At 30.5% G+C, this 23,887-nt stretch overlaps 3 protein-coding genes across 3 annotated transcripts in view; 2 read left to right on the top strand and 1 right to left on the bottom strand.

Moving 5' to 3' along the window:
- Positions 1 to 23,887, bottom strand: part of LOC130900399 (xaa-Pro aminopeptidase ApepP-like) — a 126,249-nt gene that overhangs the window by 78,198 nt on the left and 24,164 nt on the right. The window lies entirely within an intron of this gene.
- Positions 1,039 to 11,157, top strand: LOC130900401 (catalase-like). Its single transcript, XM_057810967.1, has 7 exons — positions 1,039 to 1,137; positions 2,401 to 2,672; positions 2,732 to 2,905; positions 5,451 to 5,665; positions 8,815 to 9,117; positions 9,470 to 9,721; positions 10,905 to 11,157. Exons 1-7 carry the CDS (start codon positions 1,075 to 1,077, stop codon positions 11,141 to 11,143), a joined length of 1,518 nt encoding a protein of 505 aa, XP_057666950.1. The 5' UTR covers positions 1,039 to 1,074; the 3' UTR covers positions 11,144 to 11,157.
- LOC130900402 (catalase-like) lies at positions 12,398 to 22,467 on the top strand. The gene is made up of 7 exons (XM_057810968.1): positions 12,398 to 12,485; positions 13,806 to 14,077; positions 16,055 to 16,228; positions 17,250 to 17,464; positions 20,450 to 20,752; positions 21,097 to 21,400; positions 22,241 to 22,467. The coding sequence occupies exons 1-7, from the start codon at positions 12,429 to 12,431 to the stop codon at positions 22,431 to 22,433; spliced, it is 1,518 nt and encodes a 505-aa protein (XP_057666951.1). The 5' UTR covers positions 12,398 to 12,428; the 3' UTR covers positions 22,434 to 22,467.

The raw sequence follows: 23,887 nt of genomic DNA, 5'->3' as shown, positions 1-23,887 counted from the left end.
GCGCTCTATAACTTTTAATCCGACTTATTACGAGTAAAATAGTTAACAACCCAGTGCTGGCTCATACCAAATATTTTTAGGTATTTTGTAATTTTTTAAAAATTCATAAGAACCGTTTTCATTTGATTTGGCGTTGAAAACATTGTTCGGGCCTTTGATGTGAATTGTCACTACGATTTCTAACAATACAATTTTTATTCACTAGAAGAGTATCTGCTAAATGTTTTTCTGTTAAAAATTTATAAACTTTTGAAATCAATAACAAACAATTAGTGATTCGATCTTTATTAAGTATGGTATAATAGGAACCTGAAGAAATGATTTTATCTTCGGGAAATTTGTCGCAATACTCTCCAAAGTTTTCCGAATAGAAAACTGCTACAACTAATTTATGCTCTGTAAAATTGAATCGATCTTTTGCACAATTTCAAATATTATCTCACTCCAAATTTGCCTACTTGTCGAGGGTTGTGATCAGCTTCTTCGTTTCCTGTGGACTAGCTCTTTACTTCAATTTGTTTCGTTGTTTGTGTGTGAGTAAATCCGCAGTCCCGCGGCATAATCTTAATTTGAATTTTGAAGTACCTAAACATCTCAAACCCTTTTCAAACTTGAAAAATTGAATTCGAATGGATGAAGTTTATCTACAAAAGATGTGATACATACCTATCTCGCATTTTTGTTGAATACGGGAGAGAAGAGTAATTTATCTATGGTATTGATGAACAAATTTTATGCGGTAAATCTGATTATAGTAATGATACAATTAGAATGATTTGTTGTTATAAAACTTATGTATTTAATTTTCGATTTGTATAAATGATCATTAGTTGCTCTTATTCATTGGGTGGTTAATAAATATCCTTGATTTAGTTCAATAAACAAGTCAAATACAATTCCAAAATATATTAGATTTTTATCAGCTACGGCTAATAAACAAAATTTACCACAATGTCAATGACATTAGCATTAGAATTTTGATGATAAAATTTTTATATAAAAGGCTATCCTAAGGAACAACTTACATTCCTACCGATTTTTTAACAAGTGCTGTGAATATTCCAATTTTGAAAAATGTCAACACCGAAAAGAGACGCTGCTGCAAATCAATTATCAGAATACGCAAAAGAACACGAGGTAAATGAAATTTATTAAATAATAATTATTCACTATTTCGTAGTTAATATCTGCAGTTTTCTTTAGATTTTCTTATAGATGAGAATTTTCCAAACCTAATGACGTTTAACTTTTGTAAATAGTATCTAAATTACTACAAGGAACTACATTTTATTAAATAAAATTAGATCGAAACGTGAAAACCAATTATTATTTAATGATTTTGGTATGTAAGCTATTTACATACGACAAACTTCTTAATATTTGTCTGTTACATCTGTTACAATAATAAAAACAAAACAACATTAACTGTACTATGAAAATAGAAAAATTATGGATGGAGAGTGAATAAATCATAAAAAATATCTATGCCATTTGAACAAAAATATTGATTCTATTTGATAAATTACAATGCAATAAGTAATTTAAACTGTTAATTGCTTTTTCGTATTTTAAAACTTATATAATTATAGTTCTTCCAATATCAATTGCAGGTTTTAAAAACCCTTGCCGACAATTTTTGTTTGATCTACCATAGGCGTAGATACCTGGCAGATTCAACTTAATTGTAGTGGAGATGATGAGTCCACGTAGACTGACGGTTTGTTAGATGTTTACCGAATTTTATACGGAGAGTAAACATTATTTTTCATTTCTTAAGTTGATATGAGTGCCATGCATATCTATGAAATATTGATTCATCCTCGCATAACTTCTTCAATTGATATTGGAAGAACTATAAAGAATTCATGTCTTGACTGCCTTCTTTCAAAAATATCACTTTACTCGTATGTTTATTTACTAACTAAATTTTATTCAACTCATCATAATGATAGAGAAAATTGCCTGTTTTGGTTAGATGTCATAATTAAGCAACAAAAAATTCATTATTATGGATAAATCTAATTTCCAATAAAATATAAAATTCGAACAGTTAGTTGTTGATACAATTTAGTGCTTAAACATTCTGAGTAAGATATACTCACTAATCATTAACCTTTAATTTGATTTGTTAAATTTTTAACTAGAATTTATTATTTTATTCATTTTTACAATAAGTATCCTTGTAAGGATATTTATACCTCATATATGAAACATCTATAACCTTATATTTGATCGTAGCTACTTCGAGATTGGTTATTTCACCTTTAGTTGTAAGTTTCTGATTTCATTCTATCAAGAATTATTTCCTTTGAATTGATTTAAAATATTTATTTCTTACGCAATGCCATAAACTTACTACGTGGATATTTGTTCTGTCAATTTGATTGGTTCACTTTTTAGGGCGATGAAGAAACAATAACTAACACATGGGGCGTACCAGTACCTGAAAAAGATGCTAGTTTGACAGTTGGGTATCACGGTCCTATACTACTTCAAGACTACAACTTGATAGATGAAATTGCACATTTCACAAGAGAACGAATTCCTGAAAGAGTAGTACATGCGAAAGGAGCCGGTGCTTTTGGTTATTTTGAAGTAACTAACGACATAACCAAGTATACGGCCGCTAAAGTCTTTTCTGAAATTGGAAAGAAGACACCTATAGCTGTAAGGTGAACATTACCGTTATAAAATCAATTTCCAATTCGTTATTACATGTATATTTCAACAGGTTTTCGCAGGTTGCTGGAGAATTAGGTTATCCGGACACTATAAGAGATATAAGAGGTTTTGCTATAAAATTTTATACTGAGGATGGTATATGGGATTTGGTTGGAAACAATGCACCAATATTTTTTGTTAAAGATTGTGCCGTATTTCCGAGTTTCATTCATGTTATGAAAAGGTAACTATTATGTTATCACATAATTATTAGCTTAGTTAATTCAAGATAATTCATAATTCAAGATAATTCATAAAGTAACTTGATAATATTTCGACTTGTGTTATGTTTACAAAAAAATTGCTGATTTGTTATTTGATGTAATAGTCGTCCCAGTTATTAGTTTTAGTCTTGTACGCATTGTTATTTGGAAATACTAAAAAATAGTATAAAAGCGATTAATCTGGAGACGTGACTGGTCACAATTTTGTGTGCCTCCTCTCTTAATCCATATCTTTTGAAAAACTTCATTAAAATAATTTTGAATATCAATACCAAAGTGTGGTAACACTACCAATACATTGTATTTTGTAGGAATTCTCAGCTTATTCAACAAATTTTAATACGTACGTCTGATCAAATTTAGATACACTCAATTTTTTTATAATTCCATTAGAGGGTATACTATTCAAGAGAATGTTTGAATCGATTTAAACAGATTGTTTTGAACACACTGTATTAATTTCCACAAACCGTAAAATATTTTAATTTTATCAGTTTTCGAACCATTTTTCAAACACTGTTGAAACATTTTCCATTTGTTATTCAAATATCAGAAGGCGACTCTTAGTGAACTTTTTGAATCCAGAATAAACAACCAGCAACCTTTTCTGAAAGAATTTTTTAACACGAAGAATAATCTTCCATACATGCTTAACAATGACTTTTCATCTTCTAAAAATTCACTCAAGCTTTGTCCAAATAACAAACAAAGGTAAAAAGTGCGGTCTCCGCTTTTACAAGGGATTTAGTTATACTACTTTCCTACTATAATTAACATTTTCACTGCAACCGATCAGTGTAAATGTACACTACTATAATTTGGTCATCTTAGATGAAAAATAGGTTGAAGAATATTTTACGATGTTACGGCTACTTGCAACTCCAATGTCTTATAAATCAAAAGGACTTGAGTTAAATTCTAATTTAAATAAATTTCATTCTATTTTCTGGATATTGCTCAATTTTTTTTATTTATAGATGTAAATTTTGAATTGAATCATGTTACATTAAACCAAACATAATCGAACATCCCTCAATACATTTTCAGATGGACTGGCGCATATTTAACTCACCCACGATCAACTCACACGTAGATCGTGGAGGCTACTTTTGAATAAACTATCTACTACAAAATATTCTTTTTCAATCGTAATAAGCTTTTTTTCATTGCATTCTTGACTAATAATATCTTTTTCAACTAATTGATTAGCATCGCTGAACTGTCTTCGATTTAACTGAAACGACTCCTTGAAGATATTTTCTGGAATTTCACCAGATAAAATGAACTCTCAATGACTCAGTTTTTTAGCAAATACTCATTTGTTTTACTTCTTTCTCTTTTATTGTGAGTAGTTGCAATATAATACATCTTTTGTCATCTTCAGATTCAGACTCCAAATCAAGTAGAAGCTGCTTAGTCGTGTATACCTTATATACTAATGAGGATTTGGATACAAAAAAATGTGTACTTGGGCTGGTTTGGAGCCTCGTAAATGCTGTTCGTGGGCTGGGTTCATTTTACAGGGGGCCTAAGTGACGCATATTAGCTGCAAATAAATTTCTACTATTCTTCAACCTCCCCTTTTTCTCAAGATTACTAATTTGGTAGAAATAAAGTTGTTTAGGTAGTGAAACACTCAAGGCATTATCCCTAATGTGCAGTCTTCAATAGCCAAAGTAATTCGGCCATTTAACAAAGTTGTAAAGACTGGGTATTGACATAACAGTTAAGCAGATATACATATTAGTATTGAATAAGATTGTTGATAAAAAAATTCGGATGTGACTACATGACGTGAAAATAATAACAAAAAAATTCGTACGACCCCTCGCAACACGATGTTCGACATTATGCAGTTCATTTAGAAATGTTTGATTGTGTTTTAATACCTCCTGTAAGTATTTTCAATGAATAATTACAATTTATGATATTTTTCTTCAGAATGTCTTTTTATGGCGAATAGTTTCTTTTTCATGTATAACCATCTAAAAATCTACATACCTCCTAAACCATAAATGTTATCTATGTGAACAAAGGGTACTTTTATGTTAGAAAATCGATTAAAAATTCATTTTTGCTATATTTAGGTTGTACAGATTGTCCCTGTGAAAGTTACAGATTGTTAACAATTGGCATGAGCCACACCTGGATAGTAGTGAACATACGTAATCATCCCTTAGAAATTCTGATTATACAATATCAATTGCCTATAGCTCAGAATCGAGGGGTCGTATGAGAATTTTTTTTATGAGAGCATTATTTTCACGTCATCTGCTCACTCCCGAATTTTTCACATCAAGTCCTGGAACACCCTGTGTATCAAAGATACGATATTAAAAAAGTAAATTTTGCAATAGCATTAGCATTTATATTTTAAATCAATTTAACAGATTTTTTGGAATATTGTTCTTGAAACCATTTTTTAGAATACATGAGAACTGAAGAAAATTTCATTATATCATTTATAATGTATTTGTATTGATGTTCTCATTAATTTTGTTTTAGAAATCCAAAAACTCATATGAGACCTGATTACGATATGTTTTGGGATATGATAACATTGCGACCAGAATCGACTCATACTTGCCTTATGTTCTTTTCGGACAGAGGAATTCCAGCCAGTTTCAGGAAAATGCACGGATTTGGAACAAATACTTTCGCTTTCGTAAACAAACACGGCAAATTCTTTTATTGCAAATTTCACTACAGAACCGACCAAGGTTAGTAGTATAATATATGCAATTCTTTCCGATATTCGATTTTTTTAAAAACTACTATTTGGATTTTTACGAAAAGGACTAAGTTCAAAGATTGAAAATTTCACCTAACATCAAACCTAAAGGCCAACTTTTTAACTACAGGTTGTAGTTCAATTTGAGACTTTTTATTCCATAAAACTCATACTTATTATAAATACATATCAAAGACACTCGATAACGCCAACATAATCTTTGATTATATTAAGATGTTTTACATTTAAAAATTATGTAATTAATGTAAATTAGCAGCAGATAAAAAAAATCTTTATAAAATATTAAAACTACTATCTCTTATCTAAATTCTTCACTTTGTCGAAAAATTAATACGAAACTATTTAATTGAAATCATACCGGAAAAAAGTACTTTCTAATAAAAAAAATATACTATGCCAAGATATTTAAGTAGTGAAAATGTTTACGAAGCCGCCAAAGTAACAGTAGCCATATTCAACATTACTTATAGTAGGGTTAATGTTTAGAAATAAAGTTCACACAGTTCTAGAAATATATTATAATCATCCATTTCATTAAACCTACTTATATCTCTTAAGGCTACTTGACATGATGTAAAACAAGGTCAATATATTGCAATTTATTCAATATTCGTGTAAGATTTATAAATGAAAAGCTGGAATGCCCTGGCTAGATAGAACATTAATCGAGAATAGAAACGTTGTCTTGCATCATGTGAAACGGAGAGCGGGGTTAAGAAGTTATATGCCTTTTTTACCGGGATTGTAAACTCTTTGGTGAATTAGACTAAATTAGACGATTTAATGCCATTTTTATTGCGTGTACGTTGCAATTCTGAGGAGAAATGACTTTCTGATCCGCTAATACTACGTCTCTCTCCTACGATTTATTAGTTATCTCATGTTTTATTTTCCTTAGGAGTGTTTCAAATGTTTCTTCTCATTCTCAATTAATTTTTTTATGTTTTCTTGTCTAATTCTATAGCTAAATTCAAGTTTCCCCTTGTTCTATCTAGCCAGCTGGCCCACCATCGCCTGGGTGCTCTTTTCTGTACATCATACTCCTAAAGTAAGGTAGTAGTCGATAAAATATATATTTTGATTGCCAGTGATGCACTGACCACTTTTTTCTTGTTTACTTTACCTAGTTTTGTTATTTTCATTCATAAATACAATACAAATATTAAATGGTCTATAACTTAATTCAGGCGGTTTTTCTTCCAAAATTTGAACGTTTATTTAAGAAAAACATATACGTATTATTCGTATTAACGTAACGTATTATACGTATTAACGTATTATTCAAAGTATTGCCCATCTGAACCTATGACCTTTTCCCATCTTTCTGGCAATTTGTGGATCCCATCCCAAAAAAACTGCGAAGGCTTGGCAGCCAAAAATGAATCAAGCCAATTTTTCATATCTTGCTCAGATGTAAAACGTTTTACAATGAAGGCATTCTGCATCGACCGGAACAAATGGTAGTCAGTCAGCCAGTCATATTCCGGGCGTTTTTCGAGTACTGCTCTCTTTAAACGGATTAATTGTGTTCGGTAGAGCTCTCCATTTATGGTTTCACCCGGATTTAGCATCTCATTATACAGCATACCCTTCTGATTCCACCAAATAGAGAGCATTACCTTCGCGCTATGGATATTCGGCTTTGCCGTTGAATTGGCTGGTTGGCCGTATTTCACATAGGATATTTTACGCATGGAGTTGTCGTAATGTATCCATACTTCTGTGGCGTTCCAGCAGTATTTCGGATATGCAAAACCGCCTTTCGACGTTTCTCGGCTTGAGTTCATGTGGAACCCAATTTCCTTGCTTTTGAATATATCCAGCTGCTTTTAAATGTTTTGAAATGGTTGCTTGGGTGACACCCAAAGATTCTGCGAGCTGGATCTGGCTACTGTTACTTTGGCGGCTTCGTAAACATTTTCACTACTTAAATATCTCGGCATAGTATATTTTTTTTATTAGAAAGTACTTTTTTCCGGTATGATTTCAATTAAATAGTTTAGCATTACTTTTTTGACAAAGTGGAGAATATAGATAGGAGTTTTAATATTTTATAAAGATTACTTTTTATCTACTGCTGATTTACAAAAAAAAACCTTAATCTACTCTAGTCATTATTTTTATGTACAGTATACACAATTTTTAAATGTAAAACATCTTAATATAATCAAAGATTATGTTGGCGTTAGCGAATGTCTTTGATTTGTATTTATAATTATTATGAGCTTTATGGAATAACAAATAATACGTCTTAAATTGAATCACGAGGTTTAGAGCCTTAAAAGCCCCTTTCTCTCTGCTTTAGAATTTTATAAAATATATTCCCGTGTTTTTGAGTCCATGAAACTGTTCAACGTAAAGTTTTTACTCTTTAAATAGTTTCAAGTGTACAATCCTTAAATTAAATACATATCTATGTACTCAATAAGTCTTTACTTCGTCTTTTAAATTGAGTATTTATTAATTATTGGAAATTATAAACAGAAAAATATTCATCGGAACAAAACTTTTCACTTACACCTGGCGTTTGCCCAATTCGTATGAACGCTTCTCCAATTTCAAAAAGATCGTTGTACGGCTATCCACTTAGGAACGCGGAGCACGACCTCTATCTACCTACTCCACCTTCAGAATTGGTTAAGGGCTCAATATTTTACAATGCAAAAAAATACACAATCACTTGCCAATTGAAATCAAATCGATATCATCTTCAATTCTAATAATAATATTTAATTCCGGACATGCTGTATACTGGTTGTTATGGACTAGGTCTAGCTAAATCACTATAGTATTTTTCATCAATTAGTAAGAGACTTTTTATTTCAATTCATATTTTTTTTTATTTCTATCCCTATTTCTTACATAAAAATCATATTGAATGAATTAAACATACTGGTTTCATAAGTATTTCTTTAAAAGCATAACCGTGTTTTCCTTCGGAATTTCTATTCCACAAAGAACATCCTTGTTTCGTCTCAAAACCTTACTGAAACTAGCTAGTACTTCTAGTAGTTTATAAGTAAAGAAAAATGTTGGACAAACTCTAAAGTTTTATAATTCTTTTTAATAATATGTAAGCATCTTCACTTTATTATCTTTATTTTCTATATCTTTCAGGAATCGAAAATATTCAACCTGAATTAGCACAAAAGTTAGCCGGCGAGGATCCAGATTACCACATTAGAGATCTTTATAATGCCATCGAAAACGGCGATTACCCATCTTGGAAATTCTACGTACAAATAATGACAACTGAACAAGCTGCAAAAAGTCCTTACGATCCTTTCGATGATACCAAAGTATGGTTGCACTCTGATTATCCTTTAATACCAGTTGGAAGATTCACTTTAAATAAAAATCCAACGAATTATTTCGCCGAAGTTGAACAAATAGGATTTGACCCTGCACATTTAATTCCTGGTTCGTATTTTATATATTCTTAGGTAAATTTAGTTCAACAGCTGTTGAATTACTTAATTTGCTCAATGTTAGATCCATTTATCTTCTTTAGAAATCTATTTCATTTCTTTTATTAAATAATTATTAAGAAAGAAGTACATATAGCCCGTCGAATTTTATGGTTTTACTGAAAAATGTATTTTCTGCATTTACTGAATAAATAATAATCTGCTAGTGCGAGGTCCGGACTAAGAAAAGTTGTGATAAAATTTAATAAATAGATAAGATGGATAAGGTCTCCGTGGTTCTACAATAAATTGTTTAAATCGATATTAAACTATTATTAGCTTACTATTGAGATGAAATTTTTTAGGTATTGAGCCTTCGCCGGACAGAATGTTGCAAGGAAGGCTTTTTGCATATGGTGACACCCATCGCTATCGACTTGGTGTTAATCACTTACAACTTCCAGTGAATACTCCATTTAAAGCTTCCCATTTTGCTAGAGATGGTCAAGCAACACTTCATAGCCATAACGGAGCACCCAACTATCATCCGAATAGTTTTAATGGACCAAAGATTGATACGAGAGCTAAAGCGTTAAGTCCAATTATTCCCCTTCAAGGTAAGATTCCAGTTCAACCATAATAGTTACTACTATGGTGTCATTATTATAAATTGAGCTAATGGAAAATAGTTTTTGATTCAAAATATAACAACAAAAAGTGTAATATGAATTTGATGACAACAATAAGTAGATACCGGTTCTAGTCCGAAATTGACATCTACGGGCTTATCTATACTCTTCTGAAGACATAATCAAGCTGAGTTTCTTTAGTTTCCCCTTCTGTTGTTTAATTTAATGGTCAACCAGATTTCTCATTCGCTGCCAGGCAGTTATTTACAAAGATATATGGCAATGCCCTAATGTCGCTTGTTCCTTTATCATCAAAACAATATGGCCTATCATTTTTAACAAAACACGTATGTCACGTCGACCGTTATCGCCTTACAAAACACGTGCATATATCACTTTCTCACCCCGCGTTTTTTTAACATTATATACTATACTTTTCAATCATATGTTGCCGTTAACTCCTCCTGAGGTTAGACGTGGCGATAAGTCCGAAAATAATCACAAAGTACATGTTTCAATGGGAATTATACATTCTCATATATTTGGATGGATTAAATAAGTCTTTCCCTACTTTATCGAGTATAAATTACCTGTAAACTAGGTGAGAACTCTTTTAATTGGAAATTGGTGGAGCTAAACATTTTTTTCTTTACTCTTAACTATAGTTTATCTTAATTTTTGAGAGAATAATAAAACATGCTTATGCTTCCAAATTTTCCATAAGCACACAAGAATACACACAGCTTTTATCTCCTCACTAATTGGTAAAACTCACAGTCGTATTTTCGATGAAATTTGTTGGGAAGAGATTCTTGGAATAAAATAAAATTTTTAACCTTTATTGGCAAATAAGTAGTTATTGAAAGAAATCTTGTGATACGGTTATGTAATCTTCAATACATAGGGCTTTTTCTATTGTTCTGAACAGCTTATGGTCATAAAAGACCGAAAATATGTTATAGTTTGGGTAAATTTATGAAAATTTTAGAAAATATTTATCCGTGATAATATTTAAAATAACCTTAGTTTTGCAAAAAATTGAGGTTTTATTACTCTTTCCTAAATAAAAATACACTATAATTAATTAAAACAATTTATTTCTTTTTGTGAAACTTTTTTATCGAATTGGTGATATAATTTATGTAATAACATGTAAATTTTGAAACTTCAGGTGAAGCTAAACGAGTAGACAATGGAGATGACGACAATTTCACCCAAGCTAGACTATTTTATCTGAAAGTCATGAAACCTGATGAAAGATCTAGAATGATAAACAATATGGTTGCATGGTTGAAGCCAACCAAAGAGGCGATACAAGATAGAGCAATTGCAATGTTTTCAAAGGTTGATGAAAGCTTGGGAAGGAAGTTGAAACATGGATTAAAGTCTGCAGCGCATATTGATTTATAGTGTTAAAATGTACTTTAATAAAGTTGATTTATGAATAGTAAACAGTCTATTCATCTTTAGTATGATAATAGCGTGTGGAGTGAATTCTACTTGAAATTTATGTTCTTAGTTTTTATTATAAATTTCAAATAACATGATACTAAGCTCAAATACCTACAAATTAATAATAATAATCATAATAAATCATTTATTACTCACCATTAATAACATATTATTAATATTTAACATAGAAAAGTAAATAAAAGGTTTATAATAGGTCGATTGACCAATAGAATTTTTTTCAAATTCTATTTTACTACCAGTCTTACTCGTGTAGTTAACAATTTTGAGAAGCTTTCGGAAAAAATAAAATTTTTAAATATTTCTGTTAAAGCACTCATTAAAATCTAAAATGATCATAATTTTGAATTTTGTTACTTGCATTTGCTACAATTAAATGCTACAACTATAATGAAAAAATATTTCGATTAAATACTTTTACAAGTTCTGATTTTATACACAACTACGGGGTAATAACTTTTTAAGGTAATTGTGAAATTTATTAGTCATATCATTCAATTTTTCGTAGTAAAGACGTCAAATGTTAATTCTTAATATCTAATCATCAACCGTCTCAACGTGCAATGTTGCTTATTTTTAAATAGAAAATTATTATGTCAGTTGAAAGCAGTCATTCTTTGATGGACCACAAATTGAAACCTGGTCAAACATTCTCTCAATTTTTGACAATTTTGTGGGAAATAACAAAAAGGAAACAATAGTTATAATGCTCTAGTATTTCCAAAGACTAAGAGGTAATATGAGTTTATATAATATAGTTGCAAGATGAATTATTCCTTCCTCAATTGATAGAGTTATTCGATTTGGTGAAGTCAAAATTATGAACAACATATTTTCTCTTATTCGCTTAATAAATAAGATTTAAAAAGGGAACAGAAAATTTAAATGCCATAAACTATTATATAAAGAAGTACTGAACACATTAAAAATATCTTTTTAAAGAAAAGAGGAAAGAAAGGGTTCAAGTTCACATTATATTATTTTCGTCTCATTTTTATTGTAGTATATTTTGCTTTTCTGATTATACAGGAATATCTACAAATTCGTAAATACATAAGAAAATATTAACCGCGAACAAAATATTTTCGTGGTAGTTTACTGATCTGCATGTTTTTATTGTTATTTGTGTGGTCAAACTTCCTATTTGATAATTTACTTGCAATATTAAAATGCATGTAGGACCAAAATGCAAAAAGAGTTTAGTGTGTGTTTTTCGCAGAACAACATGACTTCCCGAAATCCAGCTTCGAATCAGCTACTTGAATTTTCAAGCAAACAAGGGGTAAATATATTAAATGAGGTATCTTCAGTTATATGACTCGATCATCTGATATCTGATACTAATTAAAATAATGAAGAGATAAACATAGTTCTAATGGCGAATTCAAGAATTTTGTTTAATCCACCATAGGCGTAGATACCTCTTTTTATAAATTTATTATTATTATAAATACTTTTAAAAATATGTATGTCTTATGCTCTGAAAGTATTCTTTAAAAGGCAATCGAATCATTATAAATTGGACTGCATTATACGCCGTTTTTTAGACAGATGCACTTAATTGTAGTCCTACTTGAAACTTAGAAAAAAATCATTATTATACCTATAGACGAGTAAAATGTACCTGCCAGGGAGTTTGGTTTAAACAGGGTACCGGACGTGAACTGTTATTGCTCATTTTATACCACTTTTAGTATCGATCTGGACTCATAACTTTTTTGTTTTCTTGAGCATTTTTTGGTTTTCACGATAGTAAAACTGAAGTTGTTTTCTCATTATTCATATACAGGGTGTTTCAAAAAAGATGATCCCGTCTCTAGCATAGTTAGAAAACCGAAAAATATTTGGGATTTGTTCAGTACAAAATTTTCGCAGCGCATTTTTTTACGATTTTGCCGCAACTACTGGCATTGGAATTTTATACGAATATGTTTTTGGAACTGATACATCCAATGATTTTATATCTTACTCGCATAGAGGGCGCTAGTTACAATGTTTGAACCAAATAGTATTGAACATCACTTTTTCATTAATAGTTTTATTAAGCGAAAACGGTATACAGAATCGAGTTTTATCAAGAGTACGTTTTTGGTGTAAAGTTTTTACTGAACAACCCCAAATTTTTTTCGATTTTGTATGTATCCTAGAAACAGGATAACCTTTTTTTGTAAACATCCTATATAAAATTTTATCTCAAATTCATACCAACTTTTCCATATTTCAAAAATGAATTTTTAGAAATGGAATTAATACGACTCCAAAATGTAATTAATTTTAAATGTGTCAATGATGTATAATTCCCATTTGGAGAAACTCCAGTTTCATTTTGTTGATTTGTCATGTGTGAGCTGTATCGTTCGCACTGTTAATTTGTTCCTCAATTGTAGAAAAGGAAATCTGAACTTGAATTCGTGAATTCTGTGTTTTTAAACAAAAAGAGTAAGTACAGTGCCCTAAAATCAGCCTGAGTTACTAATTTGCTTTGCCATTGAGGAATGGTCGAAATGTCCTACGTAACGTCAACCATCTATAAAGAAATAAAGATCCGTATACATTTTGAACAATCACGGATTCTATCTAAAACATTAAATAATTGTTATAGACTAAACCCGAGTCAATCACAACATCTGGAGGTAATCCAGTATCAGAAAAAGATGCCAGCCTTACGGTTGGTTATCATGGACCTACTTTACTTCAAGATTGGGTGTTAATAGACGAACTCGCACATTTTAGTAGAGAAAGGATTCCCGAGAGGGTTGTACACGCAAAAGGGGCAGGAGCTTTCGGATATTTTGAGGTCACCCATGACATTACAAAATATACGGCAGCTAAAGTGTTTTCGGAAATTGGAAAGAAGACACCTATAGCTGTGAGGTAAGTCATGGAAAACGTTATAAATTTATCCCAATAACTTAAACTTGCGTAGGTCATCCATTAATAGTTTATATAAGTAAATTTTCGTTTCTCCAAATCAACATATAAGATAGAAACTTACCTTTCTGTCACTGAACTGAAATAAGTTTTTTTCCAGAATAGAAATTTAATATTGATATTCGTCAAATTCTCAATATTAATTTCACTGCATATTCTTTATAATCTCCATCATTTCTTTTCTTTATTAACAACTCTGTTTTAATATCTCAGGATAGAAGATTGAATTTTCAACGAAAAAGTTACTTTATTGAAATTTAGTGTATAAATGGTATGAATTTGTCCAAGAGTGTTTTTCGAACTTAAGTGCCTTTGGAATCAACAGTTAGGAAAGAAAGAGTATTATGTGGTTACTACGGGTGATATTATGAATAAAATCGAGATACAGAGAGATCAGTACAATGTAAAAAATAAAATAATTGAATACCGTAAACCAGTAACAGTGGTAAGAATAATTCAGAAAAAATCAGTACACGGAAGTTAATTTGACAAACATAACCAGTGCCTTAGAAGTGCTACTCGCAGAAAAATGCATCGACCTCGATTTTTGATAATTCACATTAACAATGAAATGACAACATTTACAAAAAACTGGCGAGAAAAAGTTTATGATGCATTAAAAAAGGAAGGCTGATGTCTGCTTGTAGCCGCCCATCCCTCCTCCCCATCATAACTTACACAAATTCCATAGGATTTAAATCTGGCGATTGGACAGAGTCATGACAAAATATTAACGCTTCTTTCTTGGAAAAACACCATTGTCTTGCTGGAAAAGTACTGTTGATATCTTTTGATTTATAGGACATACTGTCACATAATCTCCTTTTGCCTATAGACTCTTAGTCCAGCGATTTTCTAAATTTCTCAAATCATCTAAAAAATAATTTTTAAGACGTTCCGAAAAACTTTGAAAATATTTTTTGATATTTTTTAAGTCAAACCTTTACCAAATCGACTTGTACGGTGTTGTATGTTTCAATATCAAATCTGAACAATAATAATGACTGGCATGGTCGAAATTCAAATCATGTTTGCCATGCAAATTTCATATAGTTGAACCTTGTAATATGTCTTCTGTCCTTTTTACATTCACTTTGATTCGTTGTTGATTTTGATTTGATTTGTGACGAACTTGAATCCTTCACACCCTTTTCGAACTCAAAATACGTAAATTGAATATATTTTCTATATTCTTATTTCATTTAAGAACATGATTTCATGTTTGCCTCACAAAATTCATATAGTTGAACCTTGTAACATGTCTTCTGTCCTTTTTATATTCACTTTGCTTCGTGGTTGATTTTGATTTGATTTGTGACGAACTTGAATCCTTCACACCCTTTTCGAACTTAAAATACGCAAATTGAATGTATTTTCTATATTCTATATCATTAAAAAACATCACTTCAACCACAATAATTAACTAAAATAAGTATTATAGTTTCCACGTGGAATTGAATATGTTTTGCACAAGTACATTATTTTGATGCCTTCTAAATTTGCCACTTGAAATCTATCATATGTTTACTGTTCAGGTTTCTTTTCATCGAGAATAAATTTTCTTTCACTACGAAAAAATTTCACGATAAACAATGTTGATTCGAATATTCCCATGTTGTTATTATTAAATTTCAATTTAGTTTCCAGTAAACAAACTGTAGAAAATTTTTTTATATGTGCAACAACGAAGCGTTTGTACAACCAAGTTCGAGCTTGGCTAGATGCTTCGCAGGCGTCATAAACGAAGCGGACTAATAATTTTTAAATAGAATGTTCAATTGAATTTCCGTTTGGGTAGGTGATTAATTCCTTCAACAGTAATTCTGTTTGTACTATGACCAGAATTATTTTGTATAATAACACAGAATCGTCAATAAATATTTTAAAAGACGAATTTAATTTATAATGTATTATTTACAGATATTCTCAAGTAGCTGGGGAAATGGGTTACTCTGATACTGTGAGAGACTTTAGAGGATTCGCTATTAAATTTTACACAGAAGATGGTATATGGGACTTAGTTGGAAATAACTTTCCTGTATTTTTCGTTAAAGATGCTGCATTATTTCCTACTTTTATTCATGTATTGAAAAGGTAAACCGAATGAAAACGGTCTTTGTGTTGTCTGAAATAAAGAGAAAATTACTATTTGAAAGTATTTATGTCGACTACTAAGTATGACAGCTTCTATAATAAGATATAAGCTTACGGACTGCACAATTTAACAAAAAATTATGCTTGAAATCGAATTTTTGCTTACTAACATGCCAAATAAACTTTGATTTTAAAAATGCCAATAAAAATTAGAGATTTACTCATCTAAAATCTTATCCAGTTTACCAAAAACGGCTTCTAGGGAGCTCTATGAAGCACTGCTTCCTTAACCAATGAGCAGACTTTTTACATAAAATGGAAAAACGTAGAAAAGGGGAAAATTAGTAACCGCCAATTTAATGTGCGATCAATAAAGCTTGTTTTTACGGTATCTACCTCGGAGGAAAATAATTAAATATTTCATACTTTCAATAGATATCAATACAGATACCGCCATTCTGGATTAATTAATTCCTTCCCTATTCATCATTGGGAAGTGAAAATACGGTCAAAGTTTTATGTATAAGTATAAGTATATATATATATAAAGAATTTTACAATATTAGAACTTACTTTCATCACTTACATTTAAAAGTAACAATCAATTAAAAGAAATTATGTAATTTCGAATGGTGTTGCGGGTTGAGGACTCAAAATAAAATTGACCAACAGTTTTTTAAAATTCCAACGTTTCTATCTTTTATTTGATCTTAATTAAGACTTTTTAAATTATTAGACGTCAGTCAAATAGATCAAATAAAAGATCGAAACGTTGTAATTTTAAAAAACTCTTGGACAGTTTTATTTTGAGATTTCAACCCGCAACACCATTCGAAATTACATACTAAGAAGGACAATAAAGAAAATTATGTTGAATCGATTTGCATTTAATAATCAATCAAGAGTCTATTTCTAAAGTTTCAAACGATTGATCCACCTCTAGTCTGTTATTAAAAATGAGGATGTAACGTAACCCGACGTATATTTTCATTCAATAATACGAAATTATATTTTTCCATAGAAATCCAACCACTCATATTAGACCTGATTACGATATGTTTTGGGATTTCATAACTCTTCGTGAAGAATCTATGCATTCTGTGTTAATGATGTTCGCTGATAGAGGGATTCCAGACAGTTATAGAAAGATGCACGGATACGGTGCCAATACGTTTGCTTTTGTAAATGCCCATGGGAAAGTTGTTTACTGCAAATTTCATTATCTAACGAATCAGGGTGAGTTGAAAAATGTGATAATTACTAATTTAGATATAACTCATACAGCAGTTGTTTAGGAACTTGATTTAAGTTTCTTAATTTAATATTGCAGAAAGTTAAAAGCGTCATCGATTAAGCAGAAGTTTATTGAGTTTATTTCAGTTTTTAAACATTTGATTAACTGAAAAAAATTAAGAATAATTAGCGAAGAATTGTATGTTTATTATTTTTGTTAATACATCTTGATTTTCAGGTCTCTTTTGATAGAACATTAATTGCAAAAAAACATTTCGACATATTTTACTTTTTATCAAAATATGACTTGTAATTGAGAATTTTCATAATTATATTAATAAATAAATCACCTACATCATAAATATTGAAATAAAAAAAGAGATCTGTTTTAACCAAAGAAATAATGTTTCCTTATTTGTTATATTTCAAAAATATACAGCTGTAGATCAATTTAAATTATTCGTGGTTTCATTTAAATTTAAAAAAAAATAACTATATATTATATATTTTACTCGAAGTAATAGCTTTCTTGTTCTTATGTGTATTCTAAAAATTCACTTTTACTTGTATTTGATTTAATTTCAAAAAATTTTGAATTTAATTTTTGTTATTTCTTGGTTTGTTAAGGCTGTGATATTTTTTATCGTATTGATGAGGTTTCAATCTATTCTCTAAATACTGAGATATCTGTCCTATGTAAATAGCGTCACAATCATTACAAGGTACTTCTATAGTTTTTGGATTTTGTCGATAGTTGTTGATAATTGTCCTTGTATATATGCTAAATAAAAATGTTATTATATTCTGATATTTAGTTTCTGTTTTCTATCTTAATTGATTATAAAATCTTTTCTTGAATATTTTACTTATCATTTTATTGGGATAATTATTTTCTTTCACTGCAGTTTTAGTTTTTGAATAGCTAAGCATCTAAATTCAAGATATGTTAGTAGGAGATCTTTATCAGTCAAACCGATCTTTTTTGAGACATGAATTGAAGTTTAAAGATCTTGAGGACCAAGTTTGTTTTGTTTTGTTATGTTTTTATCGAATTATTAATTTATTATAATATAGTTATTATTTTGCTCGATTTCGATTGTGAATTAAAGTTTTTTACGATATGATGACAATTGAATTTTTGAATTGAATTTAAAGCATAATGCAATCATCTACATAATGGAAAAGGAATGATTAAGACAGTTTTTTCAAGATGTTCCATTATTAATTGATATATACATATGCTCTAATAGCATAAAAATCAATTTATTTGTATATTTTATTATGAAATTTGAAGTATGTTGTTGTTAAGGGTTAGTTATGTAGCTTTTCTAAATTCTGATTAAGATATGTCTGTGAATTCTTCATTTTTTTCCTATTTTCTTCTCAATTTAACTTCTATAATTTTGAAAAAACTATTTATATATGAAAAAATTACGTCATATCTTGATATAGGCCAAAATACTTCAAAACGTTCATTTTTACCTGTTTTTGAAAACCAATTTTCTATCAAAAGAGACCTAAACTCAAAACGATTTATCAAAAAAATATATTTATATTTATTATTAGGCATTCGTATGATTTAATATATGTAATTTTACGAAGAATTATTGAAAATTGGTATGTGCAAGAAAACACATCGTCTATTCTTGTAGTATTTTACCTAGAAAGTTTAAATAAGACTTTATAGTCGGCGGTTGTAAAACCACTTTGGTTCCAATCAAACGTAATATAAGCGATTGCACAATATATAAACCAACCGCAGGCTACTGCAAAATACTATGAGGAGGGTCGACCCATTATCTTTATGGACAAAACGTATAACCATTCTTTACACATTAATCATAAAGCTCGGTGTGATATCAGTATCTGTGGCTACAAAAGCTACTGACGAGGCGGCAACGGTTAGTCGTATTCTACGTAGAAAGATAAAATAGATTCATACCAAATGCTTCTATTACTTTGAAGAAAGTCGTATAATTTCCATGTCGACATGAGTTTCAACACCTACATACATACTCTAAAATGTGAATTCAATGCTATTAAATTGGAACTAGCTATAGATGTATCAATAAATTTATTTATTATTGATCCGGATAAAGATGACATTTACGATTATATTAATTTAGTAAATTCTTAGATTGAAAGCAGGGAGCAATGTATAGAAATCAAACGCATCCTTCATACATAATCTTGCCACCCTAGTACTATATTTGATTATTCGGTGATAATATTACTACTTACCTGTGCTATCAAATTATCCCATGATAAAGAAACATATTTCCTATCGAAACTAATCAAAATATATTTCACTCGAAATACACTCCACTGTTTATGATACTAGAGGATTTATTTCATTGCTTTACCAATACACTGCATTTAACCTTAAGCAGGGTCCACACTATGCCGCGGTAGACTGGGCGGGTTGACCCGGGTGGGCTAAGTCAGGCGGGCACGACGTCCACACCGAAAACGAAACCGACCAGGTTATTTCTACCTACATTATAGTTTCAACATCAAGACTGGTGACTTCGTTGAAGAGTACTTTTTAGAAGTTTTTTTAAAGTGTCCTTAAAGTGTTAGTGTTTTCAAAATTATTACCGACTATGACGTCGCTATGTCAGCCATGGCTGTGGTGATACTCGCTTTAAATCAGCCCCCAAAAAGACGTCAAAGAAAATTTTGGATTTTCGGTCGAAGGTTTAATTGTAACTGAAGCCGCTCGGCACGTCCCCACTCTATATTTTTGTTCGGCTCGGCTCGGCTTCCTTTAAACGTTTTAATAAGATAAACAATACTGATTTTACGTTTTGATGCATGTCCAACAAGTCCATATTCACCATAATTGTTTATATTTTTTTTTATAATTGATTAGCAATCATTACTAATATCAATCATTATTTGTATAAGACTTATATCGTTTATATTATTTATATATAATTTTCGAATTAAAGTTTGATGGATTAAATTACAAAAAAAATAAAATTTCAGGTATCGGATACCTAAAATCAGATAAAGCTGAAAAGTTAGCTGGATCAGATCCTGATTATCTCATAAGAGACCTTTATAATGCTATAGAAAGTGGAAAATATCCTTCCTGGAATATGTATGTTCAAATTATGACCGTAGAACAGGCCGCTAAAAGCACTTATGATCCATTCGATGATTCCAAGGTATGGCTGCATGCAGATTATCCTCTAATTCCAGTTGGAAGGTTTGTTTTGAACAAGAACCCTACAAATTATTTTGCTGAGGTAGAGCAGATCGCTTTCGATGTATCACATTTGATTCCAGGTAAAATTTTAAATTATAAATAGTCGGTAGTTCTACTAATAAATAGATAATAAATCAAAGTTATTATTAAAGTAAATAAATTTTGGATTGTTGTTCACAATCTACCTTCAAATAAATGTACATAAGCACCAACATTATCTTGACATCCCCTAATCATTCCTATAACTTTGACGTAAAGTTTCTTAACATCCTCTATATTGCTCTATAGAATGTTAGATTGAGAACATTGAACTCATTGAATTAAACAAGATTTATTATATCCCAACAAATGCCATTAACGTGGATTAACGTTTAGAATTAATAAAAAGCTGACAAGTATTTACTTTCCTTTCGATGTTGTTTAGGTATTGAACCATCTCCCGATAGAATGCTTCAAGGTCGGTTGTTTAATTATGGTGACACCCATCGGTACCGTTTAGGGGTAAATAATACCCAGCTACCAGTTAACAGCCCATTCAAGGTGAATAACTATCAACGCGATGGTAGAAATTCACTTCAAAGTCAAGGCGGAGCACCCGTATATCATCCAAATAGTTTTAAGGGACCTGAAGAAGATAAGAGAGCGAAGGCTTTGTCTCCTATTTGGCCATTAGTCGGAGATGCTCAACGACTCGACAATGGAAATGATGACAACTATACGCAACCACGGTAAGCGATATTATTTGAACTTGAAACCAAAGTAACAACCTTCTAATAAAATATGATTTATTTAAATTTCCTATTATGTAGATCATTCAACCAATTAATTAAAAGTAAGGACAGAGCAATACAGGAAGTGTAGATTTGTCCAGGAGTTCGAATACCTGGGAGTTACAGTTACAAACGAAGGAGATGAAACTAGGAAAACCGACAAAATACAGGCAAGAGAAAACAAAACGTTTGGAACCCCTTGAGGACTCCAAGTTACCTATTTATAATACATTTATACAACCAAGGGTGCTGTATGACAGCGAATATAAGCGAAAACAAAATAAACATATGGAAGAGGAAGGTACTCAGGAGGATTTACGGAGGAGTGTAAGAATAATACGAGAAGAACGAACGCAGAGATCAAAGTACTGTATGGTCAAGCTGAGATGCCAGAGCAAATAACTCTATTTGATGGGGCATATAACCAGAAATGGAGATAGTTGGATGAAAAGATACTTATTAAGGACAGAAGGAGCGAAACGGAAAAGAAGGCGTCCACGGGCAAAATGGATAGAGGTACGTAAAGAAGATTCAGAAAGAATAATTATAGAGAACTAGCGTAAGGCAACCATAAACAAAAATAAATGGAGGAATATAGGTTGTTTTCTACATCCCACATTTTGGTGAGATACCGCCTGTAGTATGGATTTTGTATCTAAAACCACTAGACTTTACTGACCGCGAAAAAATACGGAATATTCTTCTCGAGATATGTACATGTAACTTACTTGTGTTTTTAACTGATACAGACAAATAATTTCAAAAACATTGTTCTAATAGACTGTTTCGAACTTTTAGATTACTCTACCAGAGAGTTTTGAAGCCGTTAGAGCGAGGACGACTGATTGATAACATTGTTAGCTGGTTACAATATGCTAACAGCGTTCTTCAAGAAAGAGCCATCATCAATTTTTCTAAAGTCGATGAAGATCTTGGAAGAAGAATTCGGGAAAGTCTTCACAGTAAAAGTCATGCACAAGTTGATTTGTAAATTTCGAAATTGACAATAAAAGGTGTAATCGAAAGTGAATTTCTTTTTACATTATTCAAGTACATAAATATATTTTATCAAAGAAACACATAATGATAATACGTTTAAAAATTATATGGATGAATTTATACAAATGGAACATTATTTATAGATATACGTAGAGGCCTATTTAAATAGCTCTATCATTTGAAAACAATTATGGCTGATGGACGACACACACATTTTACTTTTGTTTAATTTGCCTTATACGAAAAAGAGGGCAAAAAGTTAAAAGGTACAGAATATGATAAACTTTAATTTACAAAATATAATTTTCATTATATCATAGTTGTATTTAGTGGAATAAGATACTTCATACCATAATGAATTTTATCTTTTTGAGAGGAAAGATGCTTGAGAAGCCTACTTTGTTTCAAAGACTACTTCTGTCCGTAGTCTCGACTCTAATTGAACAAAATGTAATTTAACATTCTTTTTATAAAAGAATATATTTAAATTTTACTAGAAAAAACTCAAACTTCAAGAACAAATACAGAAAATGAGTACATCCACATTTCCATGTGGATGTACTCAAGAATTGCAGACAGATTTGCCATCAAAAACATATCTGATGCTTTTACTAAGTTAGCTCGTATCAGAACTAGGGGTGGGAAAAATAATCGATTAATCGAAAAATAATCGATTAATTGGGTGATCGATTAATCGATATATATTTTTAAAAATAATCAAACAATCGAAAAGTATCGATTAATCGGAAAATATCGATTAAGGGAAGTGGAAACATCTTGTGAGAATTTGGTTTTATAAAATACAATGTTTCTTGCCTATTTCCATTCTCAAAAATACATAATGGTTTTGGTACAGTTTAATTGAGTTTTTAAGTGGCTTTATTACAAAGTAAAAAACTGAGATAGTTATTTGTATGCTTAGGCCGCGAAATACCTTTTTAACTTACCGAAAGAACAGTTATCGCCGAGACCGCTTGCGGCCGGGGCAAGATAATCTTGAGGTCGTTAATAAGTTTCGCGGCTATTTTTCGTACAATCGTTAAAATAATCAAATAATATTACAATCAATTTAACGATTAAATTTATTTAAATTTATTTTCTTAATAATTATTTCAACATAATTCAATATCAGAATCTTACTTCCAAATAACTTCTGTATGTTCATTATTTAGTTTGTTTTTATTGGCAATCACACCATAATGTCTTCTGTATGTTCCTAGTGGTATACTCGCTCTTTATCTTGTTTTTTGTAGGAATCAAACCACAATCGTTCTTTAGAAGTTTTATTTCCGATATTTCGAAAATTGATTATTTTCGATTAATCGATTATTTCTGATTTATCGATTATTACCGATTTATCGAATAATCGAAAATAATCGATTATTTTATATAATCGATAATCGATTATATTTTTTGATAATTGCCCAGCCCTAATCAGAACATCAT

Source organism: Diorhabda carinulata, chromosome X (genome assembly GCF_026250575.1).
Source record: "Diorhabda carinulata isolate Delta chromosome X, icDioCari1.1, whole genome shotgun sequence".
Classification (NCBI taxonomy): Eukaryota; Metazoa; Arthropoda; class Insecta; order Coleoptera; family Chrysomelidae; genus Diorhabda; species Diorhabda carinulata.
This window is presented reverse-complemented; position numbering and strand designations above follow the sequence as displayed.